Source organism: Cydia pomonella, chromosome 23, assembly GCF_033807575.1.
Source record: "Cydia pomonella isolate Wapato2018A chromosome 23, ilCydPomo1, whole genome shotgun sequence".
NCBI classification, from domain to species: Eukaryota; Metazoa; Arthropoda; class Insecta; order Lepidoptera; family Tortricidae; genus Cydia; species Cydia pomonella.
In genome coordinates, this window is record NC_084725.1 from 10,630,642 (window position 1) to 10,654,223 (window position 23,582).

Consider the following 23,582-nt stretch of genomic DNA (forward strand, 5'->3'; position numbering starts at 1 on the left):
TGTGAAGAGAATGGGAGCCTAGTATTTATTACAAGCTTTCAACTTGCCCTGTTAGTGATTAGTACCTATAAAGAGAATTTGAAATAGAGGTATAATGTCAAAGAAAACATTGTAGCCACATAAATTTACTGCCATCTTTCTACACATGATTGAAACTTTTAGAACGCCTTTGACTTTGATCCTTATTTTTTCACTGATATGCGTTAAATTTGTTAAATATCATAAAGTGGCACCATCTTACCGGGCACAACCTAAAGGTTATGGCGCCATCGCTCGAAACGATGCTGCCATACCTTTGGCCTTTGATCTATTAGATGGCGCCACTTTTTGATATCTAATAAATTTTACACATCAGTAAAATAATATTTAAGGATCAAAGTCAAATGGCGTTCTAAAAGTTTTAATCATGTGTCGAAAGATGGCAATAAATTTATGTGGCCACAAAGTTTTCTTTGAATTGACACCTCTATTTCAAATTATCTTTGGTATCTATCTGTTTCTCTATCACTCTTCCATATTAGTGCGATAGAGACACAGCGTTTCGTTGTCGTAGCGCAAACGATTGTTTTCGGGCCTAAGTTTTTTGATCACCATACTGTAAAATTCAGTTTTTAGTGAAAACGCGTTTTCACTGCGGAGATACGGGAAACGAGATTTAACTTGGGAAAATGCGTTTTCATTAAAAACGGGTATAACGATGACATAATACACTTATACAGGGTGACCATAGCCATTGGACAAACCCTGAAATCCCACGTAGGGTGACTTCTCAGGAATGCCCTGACGTTACTATTTTTTTAATTAGAACAAAAGATAAAAAATATTTTTTTCGTCCAAAAGTTATTTGCAATAATCGACAACAAAAAGAAACACACTGTGTTAATCTTTGGCAGTGTTTTTGACAATTTGTTCGAAATATTTGATAAAGACCACGTTTTTCAAAAGTCAGAAGCTTATTAGTGTCCTAAATAAAAAAGATAATCAAAAAGGTCGAAGAAGGTTCCATCCTATTCTTTAAGGTATTACCTTAGGAGCTACTAACACATACAGGCTGCTCCAAAGTAAAAAATGGTAATTTGTTAATTTCTTCGAAACCGCTACACCGGTTGTTATGATACTTTGTACACTGGTTCTAAATACCCTAATGCATATGTACATTTCGGCTTTGTCCAATGGCTAGGGACACACTGTATAATACCTTCATAGCCGTAGTTGTTAACCGGTTTCCTTGCGATGTTTTTCCTTCACCAAAAAGCAATTCGTAAATTTTAAGAATTGATGTTATCAGTAAAATTTAAACATCATTTTTCTTTCATCTTTACAAACATACAAAACCCTAGTAAATCCCCAGAACCATTTCAGCATTATATTGCTGTACTAAACAGGGCGTAAGTTTCTTCTTCAAAAGATGGCACTTAAGACGTTTTCAAATATATTTATTAACTACAAAAAGTCGCAAACGTCTTCGTCAAAAGATGTCGCTTAAGGCGTTTCTAAATACCCCTATTCAGGGGTTAATAACCCGTGGTCTAACTCAGATTTATAGTTCTAATAACTGTGGTATATGACGCGTTGTGCGTGTGAGTTATTGGTAGCGGGTTCGTTCGGTTGAGGACAACATATTGTGATTCAGAGATTGGGCGACAAATTTTATATTTATAAGTCAATAGGTATACTTAATTGAGTTAATTGTTATTGTAGACTGGAGAAGGTGGTTTTGTTTTACCTAAAATACAGCAGAAATAGTATTTTTATTGCTCACCGCTATCAATAGAAACGTCACATAAAATTATTACAAATTATATGCGTAGTTGCGGTCAAAAATGTGAAATGAACGCGCGACGCGAGAACGGCAGCTAACACGTAACACGTTCGATCGGATTGGCTTGTTCGACCGGCGAACCCTAACCTCGCTCTGCTCCGCCCCCTGCCCCGCCTTCACCCCCGCATATTGAACGATCGACGCGACGCCAACTGCCATCTCAGTTTAGTCTGCGCCCAGCGCTGTTTCATGGTGGACCTGCGTTTCTACGCCCTGTTGTCTTATTACGGACTAATTAGGTGAGATTCTGTGTTTAATTGTTTATTTTATCTCCATAACGTGGTGTTTGTTGTATTTAAATGTTTTTTGTATGGAAAATTCCTTTATAATGGAATAAATTGATGATGTTATTCATAACAAACCATCATCGGCTGTATCACGGTTACATTTTTATCATTTGTCACTATGCCTGTCACGTTCTAACAAGTATGTGAGTGCGAAAGTGACAGGCATAGTGACAAGTGATAAAAATGCGACGGTGCTCCAGCCGCAAGCAAGCACTCGCTCGCAGGCCATTATAATATTATGAGATACCATGCAATGTTTTGTTAACATTTAAACAAAAAAATATCCATACCTTCAATCGTACCATACGTACGTCCGTGTACGTGTGCGCGTGTATGACTGTTGTAATTTCACCTTGGTAAAAAAAGTTTTAGTAATAATGATTACTAGGTATTTATTAGAGATGCCACGAATTTTAGGCGACTATTCGATTTTCGGCCTATTCGTCCACTTATTCTTCCAATATTTTATAATATTATACCGTATTTTTTTATTTTCTCAGGTTAGAACAAGACTAAAATGAATTATACAAAAAAAGTTCAACTAACTCATATGGATCAAATGGTAAAAGACGCGCATTTGGTTGATTTGCGAATGAAACTAAAGATGGCAGAACAAATATCAAAGTTTACCAAAATGCCTATAAAATTGACCGTTGCCCCTAATGCTGCTCTTCTCGATATAAATGAAAACATTTATAATAAACTCAGTGATCGAGTAGAAACTATGAAGACCCGGGAATTTAAACATCTTCGGAAATTTTACCTGCAGAAGCAAATGTTAGTCAACGAAGATCAGAACAAATTTTCTTACATGGACATCAGAGAATTCCTAATAGAACACTACGTTGAGAAACAAGAAATCCCCACAATGGAAAAACTCATTGTCGATCTGGAACTCAAAACTATATGTTGTGACAGCGATACTCTTAATTATTATCTCAAAAATCACGGATTTATTTGGAGAAACCTCCCAGGAACGAAAAAAAACCTCCTTATTGAGCGTCCGAAAAGAGTCGCAGATAGATATAGATATTTCAAAAAGTTAAAACAATATAGATCAGAGAACAGAGACGTAGTTTATATAGAAGAATTTTATAACAATATTTACCCCAACCATGAGAACATTCCCAAAAAACAAGTTCGTAAATGGTGCATTGCAGCAATTACAGAAAACTCGTTAATTAAAGCGGGGACATATATGTATCCGACAGTTCCAGGAGTCGATTTGTATGTGTGGCTTAAAGATGAATTGATGCCGTTGCTGCCGAAGAACTCAGTCGTGGTAGTTGAAGAAAAGACAAATAAAGAAGTGGATGATTATCAGTTTCCTAATGCATTTAACAGCAAGGATGAAATAAAAGATTGGTTATACGTAAATAACGTTCCTTTTGCAGAAAATATGCATAAAGCTGAATTAATGACACTCGTGGATAAATTCACGAAAGAAAGAGGAGTAATTTTGGAAGAGATTTTAAAGTCGCACGGACACGAAGTGTTGCGTAAACAAAAAGGCTTCCCAAATTTAAGTGTGATTGCACCTTTAACAAAACATATGCAAGATATTTATAAGAAAGCACTAGAAGGTGGATCCAAAGGAAAGGATGGAGGAAGATTAATCGATGCCTTAAAAGGTTGCACTGTTGAACAATGGAAAAAGATGTTTGACGCCGTTAAAGTGGAGGAAGACAGGATTCTCCGTGAAGATCTTTTACTGGAAGAAATAATAGATAAATTGATTACTATGATTTCACAGGAGGGTTTGGAGAAAAACCAGTGTTTAGATAATTTTGAACAAGACCTAGACTATTATGTTTTCGAGAAAAAGCTCATAAATTATAACAAAACCGGTTATCGATGTGTAGTTTCACATAGAAATATAATATAAGAAACTATTTTTTTATGTTCATTTTTTATGTTTTTATAATTCACTCCGATACAAATATACAGTGTGCGCGCTTTAGGTATTGACAGCCTCTTAAGACCCGTTACAAACTAAATAAATAAACCTAAATATACACCGTGTTTTTTTTTCGTTAATTTCAAGGATGCATTCCTTCAGCTTAAATTAAGTAACTTTCTCAATGACACCGGTATTCTAATTAACTCCATCTCAGAGATAATCAATCATTTATTTTCATCTTAAAGGGCCCTTACGAGCTTATACACTTGCCTTACGAGCCTGTTTATGTGTTGATTAGTGTTTAGTACGAGTTGAATACTTTTGCTCTTAATCATAAGTACTATCTCGGACGATTGTTGTTCGAAATGACATTGATATGTCACAATTTTCAATTGTTTAGTTGAATTAAATGTTATGCCCGTGTTACAACAACCCCATATGCAACATTTAATTACTTTTTATAAAAAAAAAAAATATTTCTTATATTTGAAAATTAACTATGACATTTAATTTCCTTAAACATACTTACCCCGGCGTTAACAGAATTCAATAAAAATACGCTGTATAGTTTAATTAGTATCTCATGTTTTTCTTGATATTGGTCAGCAATAAAGAATACCTATTTGTATTGTATTTTATTGTACCTTGTCTGAATTTATAAGGCTAAGCGATACAAACACTTTGTTCCTTATAGTTATCAAAGATAACTCTGTCCAAAAGCCTGATTTTAAACCTAAAATGTCGTTAACGTTATATGCTTTAATAACAATATTTATTATTACTGGATGAAAATCGGACCTTATTTGTGCAAAATCTCTTCTATAAACTGACTTGCCGATGCAAAGTTACAGAAAGAGAATAAAATAAATGAAATATTCTTAGACCTATTACAATTTAATGGTTTCCAAATCCGTGTCTTTACCGGGCTATTAGGCTAAAGTGTAGTTTGCTTTCCTCTTAAAAGACCTTTCCTGTCACAAGAGACAACACCCTTAAAAGTCTTAAGAGGCTGTCAACACCCAATGTCCTTGAAATTGATGTTACTTAAACAGTTTTTTAAGAAAAACTATTTGTTTTAGTCAAGTAAGAAAAATATATGTTCATATTAATTATATTTCAAAGACCGTGGTTGTACTCGATACATGATTGAACGAAATCGGCTCGATAGAAAATATTTGCAAAGATTGGTCTTAAAATCACAATTAAACGGTTTTATGTCTTTATTGTTTTGACTTATGGGTCTGCAATTTAAATCACAATTTCAAAACATTTATATCTAAACCGCTATTGAGTAAAATATTACACTAATAATCCACTTTTTTTATTTAAATATTTTTCTTATTATTCCCTTGCCCAGGCCCAGTAACATGCGACAGTGCTATCTCATTTACTCCGATACAAATAGACAGTGTGCGCGCTTTAGGTATTGACAGCCTCTTAAAACCCGTAACAAACTAAATAAATAAACAAATTATCCCGATCTCCCTAATTAAGCAAAACCTTTGTTGCTCCCATCGAAACACATGAACTGAAACCTGTGTTCCGCCGAGCATCGCTGATAGTGATAACCCATCGCCAATACCTTGGGTTAATTAAAATTAAAACCTACTTCCTAAGCCGACTTACCCATGCCTAAGGGATAACATCTTATAACAAACACGACCCAAAACACACCCTTTCACAAAGGCAATAAAGTTTCAAATCCCTCGCGACGACAATAGAACTTGAACGGTAATTTTCAATTGTAACTGCGAAGTCGTTCTAAAGCTAAAACTGGCGAACGAATTTAATCACCGAAGTAAAGTAAGTTCACTTACACGAAAAAGAAGGTTCTTATTTGAATGGCACGCGGAAAGCAGACGGCATTACTCGATTAAAGAATCCTAATCGAAGCCTGTAGAATTCGGTGCATTTTATCCATCGACTGAAATTCAACTTAGTCGCGTTAGTTTTAAAGTTCAAATTCGCTTGTAAGTCTTTTAGGAATTTTTAAAATGGGACTTGCATTTTATGTATGCTTAGCGCTTGGATAACGGATTTTTCGAGAATATTCGCGAATTATGTCGTTATGAGATAGCAGTCCCAATACGCGTTAAGTCAAGTGAAAAATTGTTTTCGCATTTAAATTTGTAATGTACCTAGTCGTGGAATTTAAATTGATCCTTAAATTTATTTTAAGTAGGGGCTTGTTCTGTGAATTGAGGCTCTCGTTCTCGTAGGACAATTTCAATAGGATGAAATTGAAATTAGATGCCTAAATCTTTATTTTACCTTTTTATGTTCTCAAGCGAAATCTATTAAATATACTTTCTTAGAAAAACGATGCCAAAGGCCTCATAATTGATCTGAATGGCATTGAATACTTACAGTAAATTTATTTACCTTCTATTTTTGCCTTGAACGCTTCAATTGATAAGTAAACGCTCATCTCTGAGGACCTAGCCTAGCCTAGTAAGTACAATCATTTTAAAGTGTAAGTAAAAGTAAAAATATTTCCGTTTTTCCGAAAGTCAGAACTTGGTCTCCGCTTGACGCCATACGCGGCGTACAGCTTCAAGAGAAATTCCTATGTTTTGAACAGCGTGCACTGAGACTGGCGTTAAGGCAGGAAATTAGAAAGAAAGAAACATATGGCAAAACTTGCGCCGGAAGATATGGTCACAACGCGGGTTAAAGCCTTTGTAAGAGGCTATTTCCCACGTGATTTTATACTTTCATGACTTTTCTGTCTTTCTTAAACGTTTTTATAATTCTATTGAATAATAAAAACATAATAATTTCTTTTGTGACGAGTTAATAAACTAAAACAGAACTGCAGTTTGGCAGATGAGTGCTTATTACACTGTAATCTTAAATGGGAATCTGCCTCATAATTATCGTGGACGCGAAATCAATTAGCAGTGTTAGCACACTCACAATGTGACGCTGCACACAGCGTACGCCTACTAGCCTAAGAAACAGCTGAGCTATTCAAACATAGATGGTAGGATCCTATAGATATGCCTTAACGCGTGCGCCCGTGAGGGACAGAACATATGTAATGCGACAAAATTCAAAACACCTTTTAACATTCCTCACAACACAATATACCAAAAACAGTCTACGAAATTTGGTCGGGTTATGTGTAATAAACAAATGTGAGACTGAAACAAATAATAATAGCGCTTACTCTGCTTCTCCTACTGAAAGTTCCATAAGTGGATCTCGTTCAGCCGCGTCCCTCCCTCCCCCATTTCATCCCTATATTATTGTACCTCTATGTATTCAAAGTAATATAAAGTTGTGCCGTAACAGCAAGTTATTAGCATTAGTAAGTGTTCCGGGAAATAGTTCCGGAGCCATACATAGTTATAATGTGCACGTTCCCATTTCTCTGAAACGCTCATATCCTTAGCTTCCTTCCTGGGGCTGTCTTGAGCTGTGAAGAAAGTTATACATTCCTTATGCATAAGTTCACATATATTGGAATAGCCGAGGCCGCGTCATTTAAGAGGGAAGAATAGCTTTGCGATATTGCGATCCTAACGAAACGGTAGTTTTTCTATGAAATTTCCATTTCGGGAGAAAACGGTTTCCACTAACTAAATCTTAACAAATCACTTGATTTTGATGTCGATCGCTTCAGCATTATATATACTAGGTTTATAGGTTTCGCTTTAAAATAGTTATTTTTTGTTTCGCAAATTTTGAAAAAAAAGGAAAACCTATAAACCTAGTTTTTCATTGTGTCAATAACATACTAAAAATCATGGAGAATTGAAAATATTTAGAAGTGAAAAACATTTTCTCTTTTTGTATTGATGAGTACGTGGTATTCCCTCTTAACGTTATGGACGTTTGTTTCAAAAACATAAAATGGAATTTGATTGTACAACAAAAAACTTATGAATCATCAGGTGACAACTAAAATACATTAGTTACGAAAAAAATCAACCTTGTTTTGATAAGTACTAGTATCTAAAAAAGAAAAAGAATAGTTCAATAGAAAAAACAAAGAATGTAAACAAATATGACAGATTTTGTTTAGAATTTGACGTATAACCTAAAAGTTTTACGGTGGATGTATTCATTGAATATATTTGAACTAGTAATTGATATAAATAAATAAAAGTACATGAAACTGTTGATAAAATCAGTTTTGTCCACAAAAGCAGTTTAGATTGGGAAGAAATGAAGGTAAATTGTTTTTTTTTGTTACATTACTTGTCTATTGAACTCCGCTTTATGTCTTTAGATAATTTTTAATTCCAGTGCTTTCTTTTGTGACATAATTTATTCATATTTTAACTAAGTAGGTATAATTATTATACTTACTGCAATCTTCATTGTATCAATAATTTTCCGAAGTACACATATTTCCCACGTTCCCACATTTTACTAAACAACCTACACCTTACAAAACGACGTATCTTTCCTTTGATTTCAACATAAATCCAACTTTATCTCCTTAAAATAAAGTTTATTTCAGCTTGCATTTTTCATAATACCTTACGATGAAATTGCAAGTCAATGTAGACTATAATTTTACAGATACCATTGTGCCTTAGAAGGTTGGTCGTTTAAAGTTAGATACCTAGATTAAAACCATTTTCAGTCATTAAGTTTAAGGCCTTAGGGTTTAATGTGGGTTTCTATAAATGGATGCAGCCGTAAATAGCCATGAAGAATTTTCATTTAAAATTATATTGCAAAAGTAGGATTTTCCATAAAAGTTTTGCAACTTGACAAATAAAATTTTATTTCTCCAATATACTCGGAAATGTTCACCTTATTGTAGCAAAAATAGTACGGGAAGTTCTTCGTTATGGTCAAACACAAATTAAAAAAATTCAAACCATTATTGTCGTGTTTTACCGGACGGGAAAGTTATTGCTGTATTGTTTTTTACTTTAAAAAAAATATGTATCCAATTAATATAGCTGCGGGCCTCGTCTACACGACCCGGTAAGCATCATTTCAAGCTATAGGATAGAGTCGTGTAAGACCGACGTGTATGATCGTGTGAATACTGCTTAATGAAATCAAAGACTATATAACTTTTATATTTTTTTAAGGATCTCATGCGTGCAAATACAGCTTATATTGCACAATTATATTGAATGAGCGAATATTGAATGGTTCTGAATGGCAGAATAGTTTTGCCTTTAACTTTTAAAAAATAATTAAAGAGGGAAATTGATTTTGACGTTTTTGATGTGAAGGTTCGATTTGAGTGATTTGAGACATTTCCTCGCATGTTTGGAGAAAAGCACTATATAGGCCTCGGTAGGAACAGCAATTCGTGGATTCGTCTTCTTTGTCGGACTCAGCTACGCGTCGTCCGACAAAATCGAAACTCATCCACGACTTGCCATTTCCCGGCCTTTGCAATAATGTACTATTATTTGGATTTAGGTTTTTTCATTTGAGAATGTACAGTCGAGTTCATAAATATGTGTACCTACATTTCTTCACCTTAAGCCATTGCAATAAGGTGAAAAAATGCAGGTATACATTTATGGACTCGACTGTACCATCCTGTTATCTCTTCAAATTTGACCATTTCTAAACGAATTCGTTGTATAAAAATATTTTTTTAGCTTTATTAAAATAGACAACGAATATCCAAAAATTGTGTTTTCAATTCATGTAAATCACAATACATAGTTTCTGTTTTCGCCACTTGGAGGATAAACATACTTAAGATATATTTTATAGCTTATTGTACAATTTATTTATTTATTTATACTTTATTCCACATAAAATATTAAGTACAAATGGTGGACTTAATGCCTTAAGGCATTCTCTACCAATCAACCACTGGGTCAAAAATAGACTTTTGTTAGGTCCAGGCTTTGTACTTGAGAATAAGATATCACTTTAAATGAGAGCGAGCAAGTTGTCGTTTCAGCTTTTAACAAAAGAAATCCAAATATATCTGATAATTCTTATATGGACCTGTATGCTACGATGTCCACTTACCACCAGCCAAACCTTACGCATTTTGCCACTAACAAGCTTTAAATTTAAACCCTTCATAACGTTTTATTATCTTGCACGCTATACTTAACACTTAACGTTGAAGGCCATCTTATTCACGGCTCGCTCCCTTAAAGATAAGCCCTGCATTTTTAATAATCAACCTTATGTTGTAAGCATTAGGGTTCTTGTTCCAATGGTAAGGTACGAGATTAATTCAAAGATGATTGCTTCACATAGTAACCATAATTATTGGAAGGAACACCTGGTTTCTCTATGGAATCTATATATTTACGAGATAGGCTCGAGACACCTCCCAACATGCCTTTGTTGGATGGTGTTATGCAACATCAATTAAGTAGGGTCTCGTTTATTGTTAATGATATAAAGGTATGTTTTGACAAGAAAAGACCTATATAACCTATATTTAGGCAGTACAGACAGATTTCAACATAATTGAACGAATAAAGCTATATTAAGGACAAGTGAGTGACTGAGATAGCTGATATCTTTGTCTGTCGCTGTTGCTTTGTGGTATTTGTTGTTTATGCGCTTATTCTTAATTCAAACTCAAGGTATTTTAATTTAAGTTTTATTAATTTTTACAAAAATATCATTTTTTTTTTATGTGATAAACGGCTGATGTTAGGGCATGATAATATCAACCGAGGTAAATTCAACTATACACTAATTGTGTCTATAATTTATTTCTCGAACACGATTGGCACGAATTGGATACGATTGATCGGAACGCCCTCTATGTTACGTTTTAGTTCCAAGTAGCTCAGGTTTTTATCACAAGACAGCTCCTGTAAGTCACGTTGTTTCAAAAAGAACTTAAATAGAAGCAATAACCCCATAATTGCATTTATTATAGTCGAGAGAAATAGTATAGACTCTATACTATAGAGGGATCACTCCATACAAAGATAATAAGCTATGTATAAGAAGTTTTAATGGAGCTTTGCGAATCAAATCATACTGTCCTGGCCAGTTTCGACCACGGCGACTTTTGTGGTACTGGTTAATGAGAGCGACGTTCGTGAGCTCTCAGGTGGCTGACACAACCGATTTTAGCAGCAAATGTACGGCCACATTCACTGCAGGTCACCCCTCCGACAAATTTACAAAAAACTTATCAATACGTTTTATCATACCTCCCATATAACTTAATATTATCAAATAAGAAAACTCATGTATGTAGTGAGCACTCTATGCTTAGGTACTTTTTTTTTATGACCTTACTAGGTAAAGGCTGCGTTACCACTAGAGATGAAATTTCCGACTAAAGCTGCGCTGATTGAGGATAGGTAAACGAAGTGATTCTATGGATCTTAACATACTCGTACATCTCTAGTGGAAACGTAGTCTAAGAGTGAGTGCGCGAATATATAAAAAAAATCTTCGTTATTATTTAAATATGTTTAATGATTTGTAATGTTGAGTTCTTTGCATATTTTCAAACAATTGTAATAGATTATCGGAAAGAAGTATATATTTCTGCTCCGCTGCTCTATTGTATTCATCTAACTTAGTCTCCCATTCTTTCGGCAATCCTTCATGTTTTACCATAGTCATCAGTTTATCTATTACATGCTCCATTTCTAAGTCTTCTCTATAGATATCTCTTTCCTTGTCTAGCAATATATTACCTAAGTTGTTCCAATAGTCAAGCGGACAATTTTGAACGATTATATTTGCTGTGTTAGTTATAGCGTGCTGATGGTGCTTCATTGTCGTTTTTATTACTGGTATTGTCGTAGCGTTGTTCATCTCATGTATAAGAAAGCCCCAGAAAGGATCAAAAAAGTTGTTGTTTAAATTGCACCTCTTTTTCCTTATTGTAATATGGCCCTTTGCTCTAAAACTGAGTTCTGCTGGCGACAGTTTCTCGACGCGACTTTTTTGATTTGTCTTTACAAGTTTGTATAATTCTGCTCGGTGCATTTTAGGATCATGAGGGACTTCGTTATTAATCAACCAATTGATAATGTCTTCCTTCGACAGGTCACTAACAACTTTATCGTCGTCGTTCCTTAAAACGTTTTCTTGAAAAATTATTACGCTTTCCTCTGTTAGTTGGGGTAAAATTTTCTCTTCTACCCAATTCGTCATATACTCCTGGCTACTACCGCAACAGTAAATATAACCCAAGTGACCAATTGTTTGCGAAGCTGCTACAATAAACCGTGTTTTTGATTCAACGTTGTCTTCTTTGTAACTGAATCTACCATGGTTTAGGAGCAGGTTTATCTTGCCTATGTACACTATGTTTTTCTTTTGTTCCTTATACATCATCTTTGTTTGTAAAAACCGCTGTCTCTCCATGACTGTTTCTGGTTTTTCGACTATGATGGAAGCCTTCGTCCCTGGTAGCTGTACTAGAGTGAAAAACTTCTTATAACCCTCGTAGACTTCACTCTTTTTTATTCCTGTTGGTATTTTTAGGAATTGTGTGTAGTTATGTAACAGTAATTTTCGTATTCTGTTATACTCAAAATTGTGGCTTTGTAGTTTTTGTTCTTTTAACCAATTATCAAACTTTATTGACTTCTTGTCGAGAGAACTTACAGCCATTAAAGTTTCTTTGGGTACTCCAGTAAGGTTGTGGCACTTAATTAAGGGAGGAGTGCTATCTTTCCCAATTTGTCTGTACAGTTCACATTGTTTGCTTAAATTACTGGCTATGTCCATTTTTTTCTGTATATCCTCCTTTTTAAAATCAGATAAATGCTTTTCAAATACTTCCAACGTCATTTCCGCTGCCATCTTTATCAACTGAAAAGTACAATTCATATTAGATTATGTATAAAATGCAACAAAAAAACAAATAAATAATCATGACTTTATATTTCTATATTACATACATGCAGCGCAATTGTACTATTACAGCAAACATTCCCAATAGTTGCCAAATATATTGAGTTACAAGCAACGTAGGACAAAAATGGGCTGAAAACGATTGTAATTTAAGTAATAAACTAAACTTTTAATATACTTTTCAGACCTTGTTCGAGTAGCCTCAAGTTTTTACCAAAAGTTAAAGATATGAAAAATTATTTCTTAAATTATAGTCCCCACAGAAAATACGAAAACATCTAAAAAAGTAAGCAATCAACTAAATATACAAGGTTTTGTTACAAAAATAGCTTGGAAAAAGTGGAAGGTTCGTTTTGGCTTTATGTAAGGAGATCGTTATAAGAAATAAATGACAGTCAAACCAAGCTAAGTTGGCAGCGATTTTGACAGCGCAGACAGTGCAAGTTTTTAAAATGTCAGACTTCTATGAAACTATGACGTTTACTTAACACTTGCACAGGCTGGGCTATCAAAATCGTTGCCAACTTAGCTTGGTCTGAATCTATTTGGTATTTGCAATGACAATAAAAAAGTAAAAAAAAAACGCAATTTTACTAGGCAACCTATTTGCAATGTGTCACCGTGAATATTATCTATCATTTATTTCTTATCAGAAATACATAACATAACAAATATGGGTATACATTCCTTATAATCTTAGGCCATATTTAGGGTTGCCATACGTCCCGTATATACGGGACTGTCACCGTATTTAGGTATCGCTTCACCTATTTTTTCGCGTCCCATTTTGTCCCGTATATTAAATACTGCTGCAGAATACCTATGTAAATGGTCACTATCATATCTGTTTAATAACCTTGTTTCCTCACCTATGTGAGTTGAAGCTATGTGAATACGTATTGCACGATTTACGATAACTGAATGCCATCAGTTATAAGTCAGTCTGATATCAGTTTACGTTCGAACTAGCCTGCGATGCGAGTCGCGCGAGGGCATAGATGGTAGGATCCTATAGACGTGCGGCCGTGAGGGACAAAACATACGAAAAGCGATAAAATTAAAAACACGTTTTAACATTCCTGACAACTTACCAAAAACAACTTACGTAATTTGGTCGGGTTATTTGTTGCCCACCATAAAGCATACAAAAATTTACGACGGGGAGTAAAAAGATAAGACTGACAAGACTAACAATAATAGCGCTTTCTCTGCTACTCCTACCGAAAGATAAATAAGACTATCCCGTTCGGTCATTACCCACTGCTCATGCCCGGGGGCCTACCGCGAAAACCGAAAGACGTGAGTAATTAGAGTGACAGAGAAAAATGCCCTCGATTGACGAATTTCGATTTTCGCGGTTATAGCCCAGATCCAGTTATACTAGATTCATGCGCGAGCGATGCATTGCCGTCTGTAACGAGCGTTTTCGAAGTTGATCCTAACGAAACGAAAGTACAAGGTCGTAAGTTTCGGTGCAACAGAAAGGTTCGCCAGTTTTTCCACCGAAACCGAATTTTCGCCCGAAACATAAACCGAAACTGAGATATCAATTAGGTACCTACATTCGAAACTAAGTATAAGTAAATAATTTTAAATACCGCTTTTTCATACAAACGTAGTCCCCATTTTCCTCTCATTAACATCAAATATTTATATGCAATTTGGTAAATTAATATTATTAACCACAGCTAGGGTTGCCATCCGTCCGGGTTTCCCCGGATTTGTCCTAGTTTAGAAGGCGTCCGGGGAGCGTCCGGGGGGGAAGGGGACTTCATTTGTAGTCCGGGTATAAAAATTTAAAGTCTTAGGCCGCCCGTGACACACGCTTAACCTGTTTAAAAAAACCTGTTGACATGTCCGGGTTCTGGACTCTAAAATCCGGGGTTTTCATGCGTCTTGCCCTGGTTTCCAAATTTTAGAGATGGCAACCCTAACCACAGCGTCCACAGCACTACAGTACCCCTTCCTTCATTAAATTTTTTAAATTATTATAAGCTTTTAAAATTTTATATGGAGTTAGGATTAAGTTTCAAACAAAGGCTAAGGTTATTAAACTTACAATAAATTGTTACAAAATAATTTCCCTAAGTTAACATCTAAGCAGCAAAATTGGGACTGCGTTTGTATGAAGAAGCGTTCGTCCACTATCCTCTTAAGATAACACCATTTAAAATATCAAAACAGGTATATTAACAAAATTACAAACTTTACTTACCTATAACTGCCGATAACTCCAACGGTACTACACCCGTACGCAGCGCGCGACTAATTCAAAATGGCCGACACGAAGCAACGTTGCCGCTGCTGACGCCTTGTGCGGTGTGCCCGGTTGACTTCCCCCCGCCGGCGCGGCGGCAGCTCGCGGTCTGATGGTCGCTCGACGAATTAGGGTGCGTCGATTTTAACTATACTACTCATGATTTCGTTGTGAGGTTTTATTTAAATATTGAAGTTACACTTTTTTTGTACAATGCAAGTAGTTGTTACATTAAATAAATATAGTGAATATTTTTTTATAATTTTGGTATTATTAATTAATTAATTCATTCATTTCTTTATTTATAAAATAGTACATTTTACACGTCAACCAACTAATTACACTTCAATATTATAGCATATTATTAAGATAATTACATTACAATATTTTGCAATTGGTAATTGGTAGTTGCGTTGGTAGTTGGTTGTTGCGTAAGTAATGATTCAAAATCTGTACATGAATTATTTGTTAATAATTATTTTATATAATTACTTTTATCGATGGTTAAGGTATGCCAAGTTATTTTAATTATTTGTACTGTGACATACTTAGTTAATATCAATATCACTTGACTTAACGGAAATACTTTTTGTTAACGCATCATAACACAGGCGATTTTAAAATCGTTTGTTATGTTTGTATCCATGTATACTTGTATATTAGCTATTTAATATAAATAAAAAATAAATAGAAAATATTTATTCTCCGATACAGATCCAGTCCATATTTGTTAGTATCAACTTACAAATTATATAGGCGGCAAACAAGCAGACGAATTATCTGATGGTAAGCGATAACCGACGCCCATGAACAACTGTAACACCATAGGGGTTGCCAGCTACTGTTTTTTTTTTATACATTTGTATCGGAACGATGGGCTAACGTAGACATTAAGGTGTCCATTAATTATGAATATACATTAAGAGTACATATATGCAAAATAACTTAAATTTAGAATGACCTTGTTTTGGTGAATTTTTGACCGAGCGTTAGTGAAGGTCTCCATTTCAGCTTGAGCAAAAATACTTTCTTATGTCTGCATGTTCTTCTCTGCACGTTGCATTTATCAACAGATTTTATGACATTTTGTGAGCGGATTCGACAGTCAAATATGATTTCTATCGTTTTGTTTTTTTAGAAAATATTTTAAATGGCGAAAATTGATTTAAGCGCCAGTAAGGTCTATGGCGCTTAAGACCACTGTGAGTTCGTTGTAATAATAACTCAACAAAGTATTTTTTAAGTTTTTACAGTTTTTAAGTTTCTTGCAGGCTCACATAGTTATTAACTACTTACACAATCCTTACAATACAATCATGGTATGAGTATGGTTAGAATATTTTTTTCTTAACAACTGTGTTTTACTTTAATATTTGGTTTTTACTGGATGTAATAATGACACTTTAACTAAATGCTTTATTATATGAACTAAGATTACTAAAAGCTGTATCAACTAAAAGATGCACTATAATTCGTCGCGTTTGCAATAGCCGCACTAGCTGCGCGCTACGTTGCCATCTCGAATGCGCGCGATTTTTGTTATCATTCTTTCCCTCTCTTCCGTATAGATTAACAATATTCAATTCATGACAACGCGGCGCCCAGTTGCGCGGCGAATGCCGAACGTTTCGGACATTGAACAAGTGACGTTCTGTCATTGACGCGTTAGTTATACAAAATGGAGGCCGAACCGAGTTCGTCGACAGAACCGACAAGTTTAATTAATTTTGAATTTCGAAATAACGTGAGCAACATCGAATCAGCCCGATTTCTCCAACGCATATTGGACAAATCTAAAGAAGAGAATATGTTTGTGAAACCCTTGACCGATGCTTTAGATCGCACATATTTTTACACCGGCCTCGATAAAAGATCTATCCCTGCCCTCAAATACACCGATACACAAATCTCAGAAGTGAAGGATATTGAAAGATCTGTTATACATGAGCGATTGGTTGCTTTCTATTTGAACTCATTCAGTCTTGATTATTCAAGTCCAGGAACTACACCTACAACGAAGAATCTGTTCGCAGCTCTGTATGGAAAGATTCCTAAACACGTGGATATTCGTACGTTTCGCAAATACTTGATCAAGTTTGAATATGTTTGGTTGAGGATAGCCAAAGGATACATTGTCATGGAAAGACCTAGCGTTACCTTTGAAAGATACTATTACTTGAAGGATATAATGCGATATCGTGAAGAGAATAGAGAAATTTTCTACGTCGATGAAATAATTTTGACCTCCAGTTGTAATCTCTATCAATTAAAAAAATACAACAGTCTGCTGAAAGCAGCTAATAAAGCAAATATAGATGTATCACAAAGCGTTTTATTAAAACACATATACGCTGTCTCGAAAACTGGAGTCTATGCTGTAAAGACTTTTGATGATTACACGTCATCTAACTTTGCCAGTTGGATAATAGATGATTTAATACCACTACTGCCCGAGAAAAGTGTTGTTGTAATACAAAAATACGATCAATATGATGATGTTATTAAGAAACCTACGTTATACAGTGTAAAAGAAGACATGATAGAGTGGCTTGAACGGAATAACGTACCTTTTGAAGAAGATATGTCAAAATGTGAACTGATGTCTCTAATAGACACTTACACTTCTGACATTAATGAATACAGTCTAATTGAAAACTCACTTAAGTTAAAAGGCCATCATTTGCTCCGTCTGCCTGTCTGTATTGAAGACATGACTCCAGCTAAACACCTCTTTGAGTTATTAAAACTAAATTCCCACAAAGTACGAGTAAATATCAATTTAATAATCGAAAGTGTCCCTCAACCTACGTTAGAGGAGTATGACAAAAATATAGCAGATGAAGAGAGATATACGATGGAAATAGATATGCGAATGGACGAGGTTCTAGATACTGTTGTAAAGGACTATCAGAACCTACGATTTAAGGATGAAGATTCTGAAGTGCCGCTCAGTGATAGTGATTGAATAATACAATAAACTTTTTTATTTATTTATAAGTTTATAACAAAGTGTCAATTTTTAAAAGCATGCGATTGAAAAAGCTGTCATGCTGTTATGTACAAATGCAACCATCATGTCTGTACTGATTAAAGTGAAGCTTATATTGTCTGTAATCCATACTGATTAAATATTTTTTCCGATGACTGAAAAGTAATTTTGTTATTATTTAATGTCCAAGTTTTCGTGCTAATATTGTATGATGATAATTTTAAACAAGAATACACTATTATCTTTTTAACAAACCTGTTTGTTTTAATTACTCAAATACCCTTTCTTTCCTTCTTTGATCGCTGGTAATGTATGATGTTTTCGTAGAATTTTAACTTTACTATAAAAATTAGAACTAGTAACTCTATGAGCTGTAGACCAATACTACCAATAGTAGATGCAATAAGATTCATAAGTTAAGAGAGAAGTATTAACCTTGCGATCCTAACCGAATTCCCATTTTGGGAGAAAACGGACACTATAGTAAGTTTTAATCACATTTACGTTTGTTTTATAAAAACGATGTATTTTTTTTAAAGCGAAACCTATAAAACTAGCATATATTATGCTGAAATGATAGACATCGAAATCAAAGTGATTTGTTAAGATTTAGTTAGAATAATGTACGTACATTCAGTTAGGATCGCAAAGCTATTCTCCCTCTTAAACGTAAAAAAAATACTTCTACTGGCAGAACTCACAATGGTCTACTACAATATGCACCATTTTGAACACTTTTAAAAATGTTCAAAATGGTAGAAATTGTCGATTTCACATATATATTTATCTAGTTACCTAACCTGCTCACATAATTTTACGAAAATCGGTTGAGAAATGCGATCTGCACATCTATTTACACATTTCAATAAGAAAATCCATATATACGAAAGCATCTTTGCCCAAGGCGAAACGGAGGCTTTCGCTAACTCGCTCGGTCAGTTAAAACACATAATTACGTAGTCCGTTATTAAATTAACGTTTATTTCAAGCTCGTGTGGCTCATAAAATGTTAGTTATGTACAATAAAACTTAAAAACTATTTTAGTAACAATAAATATCTTAACTAAAATCATAATAATTCACCGTTACTGGGCTTATGAAGCCCGCAACAGTGCATAATGTACGAACAGTCGATCCTATCCGCAATCATAGTTAGGTTATTATATAAGTAGTAATAATTGTGACCGGTAAAAAATGCACTGTAATTCAACGCGCTTACAATAGTCGAACCGGCGTCCGCAGCGCGCTACGTTGCCAGACCGAACGCGCACGTATTCTCAACATCGCTACAACGCGCCTCGGTCCCGTCACTTTCCCCGCAGTTTCTTGGCGATCGCCGAACCATTCTGACGTCAAACGCGTGACGGTTCGATAAAAACGCGTTACTAACACAAAATGGCGTCACAACCGTGTTCATCCAAAGCCCTGTCCAGTGTTATTAATCAAGAATTTCTAAATAGATCGACCAACATCGAATCGGCCCGCTTCCTCAAACGAATACTGCAAAAATCAGAAGAAGAGGGCAAATTAAGTAAAACTATCCCCAGCGATCTAGACCGCACTCATTTTTATACTGGACTTGACAGAAGAATGTTCTTCACACAATATACCGATTTAAAAGCAACAGAGATTAAGGATATCGAGCGATCAATGATACATGAGCGCCTGATTGCTTTCTATATAAACGCGAACGCGTCCAGTCTACCTCCAAGACCAGATACTACTCCTACAACAAAGAATCTATTCTCAGCTTTATACGGGAAGATACCTCACTACGTAGACATTCGAATGTTTCGCAAATGTTTGGCCAAGCTTGGATATGTTTGGCTAAGAATATTTAAAGGATACATTGTCATGGAAAGACCGAGCGTCACTTTTGAAAGGTATTATTATCTGAAAGACATCGTGCGATATCGCGAGGAAAACAGAGACATTTTCTATGTTGCCGAGACAGTTTTGACTGGCCTTTTTAACTACTACAGTTTTAAAGAATATAACGAATTGATGAAAACAGCAGTAAATGCAAGGATAGAAATAATACAAAAAGGTTTAATTAAAAACATCTACGCTGTATCGAAATCTGGAGTTTACGCTTTGAAAACTATTGATCATTTCACGACAAGTAACTTTGCAAATTGGGTGATAAATGAACTTCTCCCAGTCTTGCCTGAGAAAAGCGTTGTAGTAATACAAAAGTATGAACATCATGACGATGTTATCAAAAAACCAACGTTATTCAGTATAAAATCAGACATAATAGCGTGGCTTGAACTAAATGATGTGCCTTATAGTGAAGAAATGTCAAAATGTGAGCTCGTTGATCTGGTAGATGCCTACACTTCTGAGTCTGATGAAATCAGTAAAATTGAAAACTCCCTGAAGTTAAAAGGTCACGAATTACTTAGACTTCCGGCCTGTATTGAAGAAATGACTACCTCAAAACATTTCTTCGAGTTAATAAAACTTAATGCTAGTAAAGTGAACGTCAATCATGACCAAGTACTGAAGATGATAACGGAAAGTGTATCTCTACAAACTTTTGAAAAATTCGACAGGCATGTAGCAGATGCAGAAAAAGATACTTTACATGCAGATATAAAGATGGATCAGGTTTTCGATAACGTTGTGGCAGCATTCCAGAAAGTGCGTTTGAAAGATGCAGAAGATTCTGAAGTACCACTTAGTGATAGTGACTAATAATTTAAAAAAAAACTTGAAGAACAATATTGTCTAAAATACAAGTGATTGGATGTTGTATTTTATGTTCGTTTATAAATAAAAGTGCCATTCTAATGCTGTTTTTTTTTACTTAGAAATACATGACAAAAAAATGGTCTTTTTAATGATTGGACTTTGTGCTGGAAGTATTTTCAATAAATCTTGGTACTTGGGTAACTTGAATATTTGGGTAACTGACCTTTCCGCCGGTAGCCCGGTATTTCATAATTAGACCTTTAATTGAGTGTTCTAAACGATTTTACACTACTTAACTAATTAATTACAGATAATACTGTCCTATGAATAAAAAGTTAAATACATTTATTATTACAGAAAACTCTTCTCAGAGGATAATTGAGCAAAAAATAATGAAGTCGAAATGACAAATGTTTACAATGAAGGGAACTTATGAATAAATCGAAATTATATCTCTTAAGCCGAAAGCTATGTATTTAATGTAAGCGATTTATCGTAAAATGATATTCAATGTAAGTAATAATTGGTAAGAATATTGAACACAGGATTTGATAAACAGACTGCTCATTTCGATGTGAGAAAGGTGCTGAAAGGTTCTCGTGAGGATAAGATCAAAATTGGCCTCTAACGCCGAAATTATATGACTGAAGGTGTTAATTTAATATAATTATGTTAATAAATATCGAGTTCTTTCCTGGGTTCGCTTCCTTTGAATAATAATAATAGTTATTTTTTACAATTGACATCTTGATTGGGTTGATAAAAAAGAGAATGGAAGTGGAGACGCTGTTTTATTTTCAAATTGATAAAAAAAAACATTCATATTATTAACAGCAACACTCTTAACTGGTAATTGGTAATTCATATCTCGTTGAAATAAGGATTTTGAATAGTTAGTAATTGTATCGACCATGGTAGATAGTTTTTTTAAACTGTACCTATTTATAAATGCCTACATAACAAACTCATTAAAATAATAGTCCAAAAGAAAAACAGTACTTATTTAAAACTTGTTAACTGTTTCCGGATTAAACCTCCATTACATTTAATGCATTTATTAAATACCCAAAATACGTGTTCGTCGTTAATGCTACGCCAACGCAAGTTGCGCATTGAAACACGCATAATATACCGACCCGACCAAGTGAGGCAGCCGCGTATTAATCAAACTGTGCGTCGAAGTGTTTGTACAAGATAAAAGCCAATGAATCACTATCTACCCGACCTTTTCTTTCACGCGGCGAACGCGATGCTATCTCTCTTTAACGACGCCGTGTCTGAGCGTTAGTCTTGTCGCTGACAGATTACTAGCGAGTCGTTGTCCAGTATAAGAGCGCTTATAGCGTGCCTTGTTGTTACGGACCTCGAGGTCATGTTACACTGGTTATTGTATCAATTCGACTTATGTATCCGATATCAACCAGTAGGAACACGGATGCGCGCACGCACAAAGCTACGAAAAATATGCTTGTCCCGCTTGCTCTTAAGCGTTTCAATTAATCTTTCTCTCTCTTTTATTAAGTAGGTGTTTAGTTACAAAGCTCTTCTCATTATTAACTGAATATGTTATTGTTTTGTTTTTAACAATATTAATTCATTCTCATTTTAACGATTTGTTTTGGGTTAAAGATCGTGTTTGGAGATTTTGTCGGCGTTTTACTTTATTTTGTGGGATGACAATCAGATAAATGTCGCCGGGTCGGATTATTATTTTGGACACGTTTCGTGGTCTCACGCTTTTACAGAAAAAAAGTTTTATAAATCCTAAAATGATTGAAATCAAATGATGTAATATAGTAATGTCGTTACCTATAGCAAACAACTTTGTCGGTACAAACATTTTCTGGGACGATAACCCTTTGCGCCTACATTAAAAAAAATACTGCCGCTTTTTAGGGTTCTGTATCAAAACAGGACCATATTACTAAGACTCCGATGTTGCTCTGTCTGTCTGTCTGTCCGTCTGTCACCAGGCTGTATCTCATGAATCGTGCCGTGATAGTTAGACAGTTAAAATTTTCACATATGATGTATTTCTTTTACCGCTATAACAACAAGTACTAAAAAGTACAGAACCCTCGGTGGGCGAGTGCGACTCGCACTCGCAGATTACCTAATAATTTTATATTTATTCAGCCTGGAAATATTGATAGGTTAGATCATAGTTAAGTTAACACACACAAACACAGCTATCATTATAAACTTCCACCGAAAATTGGTTTGAAGGAGATCTAGTAAGTAGTTTTTTTTAATAGGTACGTCATAAAATGTAAAAAAAAAATTTTTTCATCAAACCCATACGTGTGGGGTATCTATGGATAGGTTTCAAAAATGATATTTAGGTTTCTAATATCATTTTTTTCTAAACTGAAAGTTTGCGCGAGAGACACTTCCAAAGTGGAAAAATGTGTTGTAACTTCTAAAATAACAGAATGAAAAATCAAAAAAAAATATAGGATTTACATTACCATGCAAACTTCCTCCGAAAATTGGTTTGAACGAGATCTAGTAAGTAGTTTTTTTTAATAGGTCATAATTTTTTTTTTTTTTATCAAACCCACGTGTGTGGTATCTATGGATAGGTCTTAAAAAATGATATTTAGGTTTCTAATATCATTTTTTTCTGAACTGAATAGTTTACGCGAGAGACACTTCCAAAAAGGAAAAATGTGCCCCCCCCTGTAACTTCTAAAATAACAGTTAAAAAATCTAAAAAAAATATATGATATACATTACCATGCAAACTTCCACCGAAAATTGGTTTGAACGAGATCTAGTAAGTAGTTTTTTTAATACGTCATAAATGGTACGGAACCCTTCATGGGCGAGTCCGACTCGCACTTGGCCGCTTTTTT

At 34.8% G+C, this 23,582-nt stretch overlaps 4 protein-coding genes across 4 annotated transcripts; 3 read left to right on the forward strand and 1 right to left on the reverse strand.

Moving 5' to 3' along the window:
• The first annotated feature begins 575 nt into the window (after positions 1 to 575).
• Positions 576 to 6,529, forward strand: LOC133530691 (uncharacterized). Its single transcript, XM_061868710.1, has 2 exons — positions 576 to 2,061; positions 2,610 to 6,529. Exon 2 carries the CDS (start codon positions 2,627 to 2,629, stop codon positions 3,992 to 3,994), a length of 1,368 nt encoding a protein of 455 aa, XP_061724694.1. The 5' UTR covers positions 576 to 2,061; positions 2,610 to 2,626; the 3' UTR covers positions 3,995 to 6,529.
• A 4,845-nt stretch (positions 6,530 to 11,374) lies between these two features.
• LOC133530694 (uncharacterized) lies at positions 11,375 to 15,289 on the reverse strand. Its single transcript, XM_061868712.1, has 2 exons — positions 15,003 to 15,289; positions 11,375 to 12,745 (listed from the first exon to the last, which is right to left on the reverse strand). Exon 2 carries the CDS (start codon positions 12,734 to 12,736, stop codon positions 11,378 to 11,380), a length of 1,359 nt encoding a protein of 452 aa, XP_061724696.1. The 5' UTR covers positions 12,737 to 12,745; positions 15,003 to 15,289; the 3' UTR covers positions 11,375 to 11,377.
• A 411-nt stretch (positions 15,290 to 15,700) lies between these two features.
• Positions 15,701 to 18,287, forward strand: LOC133530740 (uncharacterized). Its single transcript, XM_061868784.1, has one exon. It carries the CDS (start codon positions 16,723 to 16,725, stop codon positions 18,007 to 18,009), a length of 1,287 nt encoding a protein of 428 aa, XP_061724768.1. The 5' UTR covers positions 15,701 to 16,722; the 3' UTR covers positions 18,010 to 18,287.
• A 549-nt stretch (positions 18,288 to 18,836) lies between these two features.
• Positions 18,837 to 20,928, forward strand: LOC133530729 (uncharacterized). Its single transcript, XM_061868763.1, has one exon. It carries the CDS (start codon positions 19,429 to 19,431, stop codon positions 20,728 to 20,730), a length of 1,302 nt encoding a protein of 433 aa, XP_061724747.1. The 5' UTR covers positions 18,837 to 19,428; the 3' UTR covers positions 20,731 to 20,928.
• Positions 20,929 to 23,582: the final 2,654 nt, after the last annotated feature.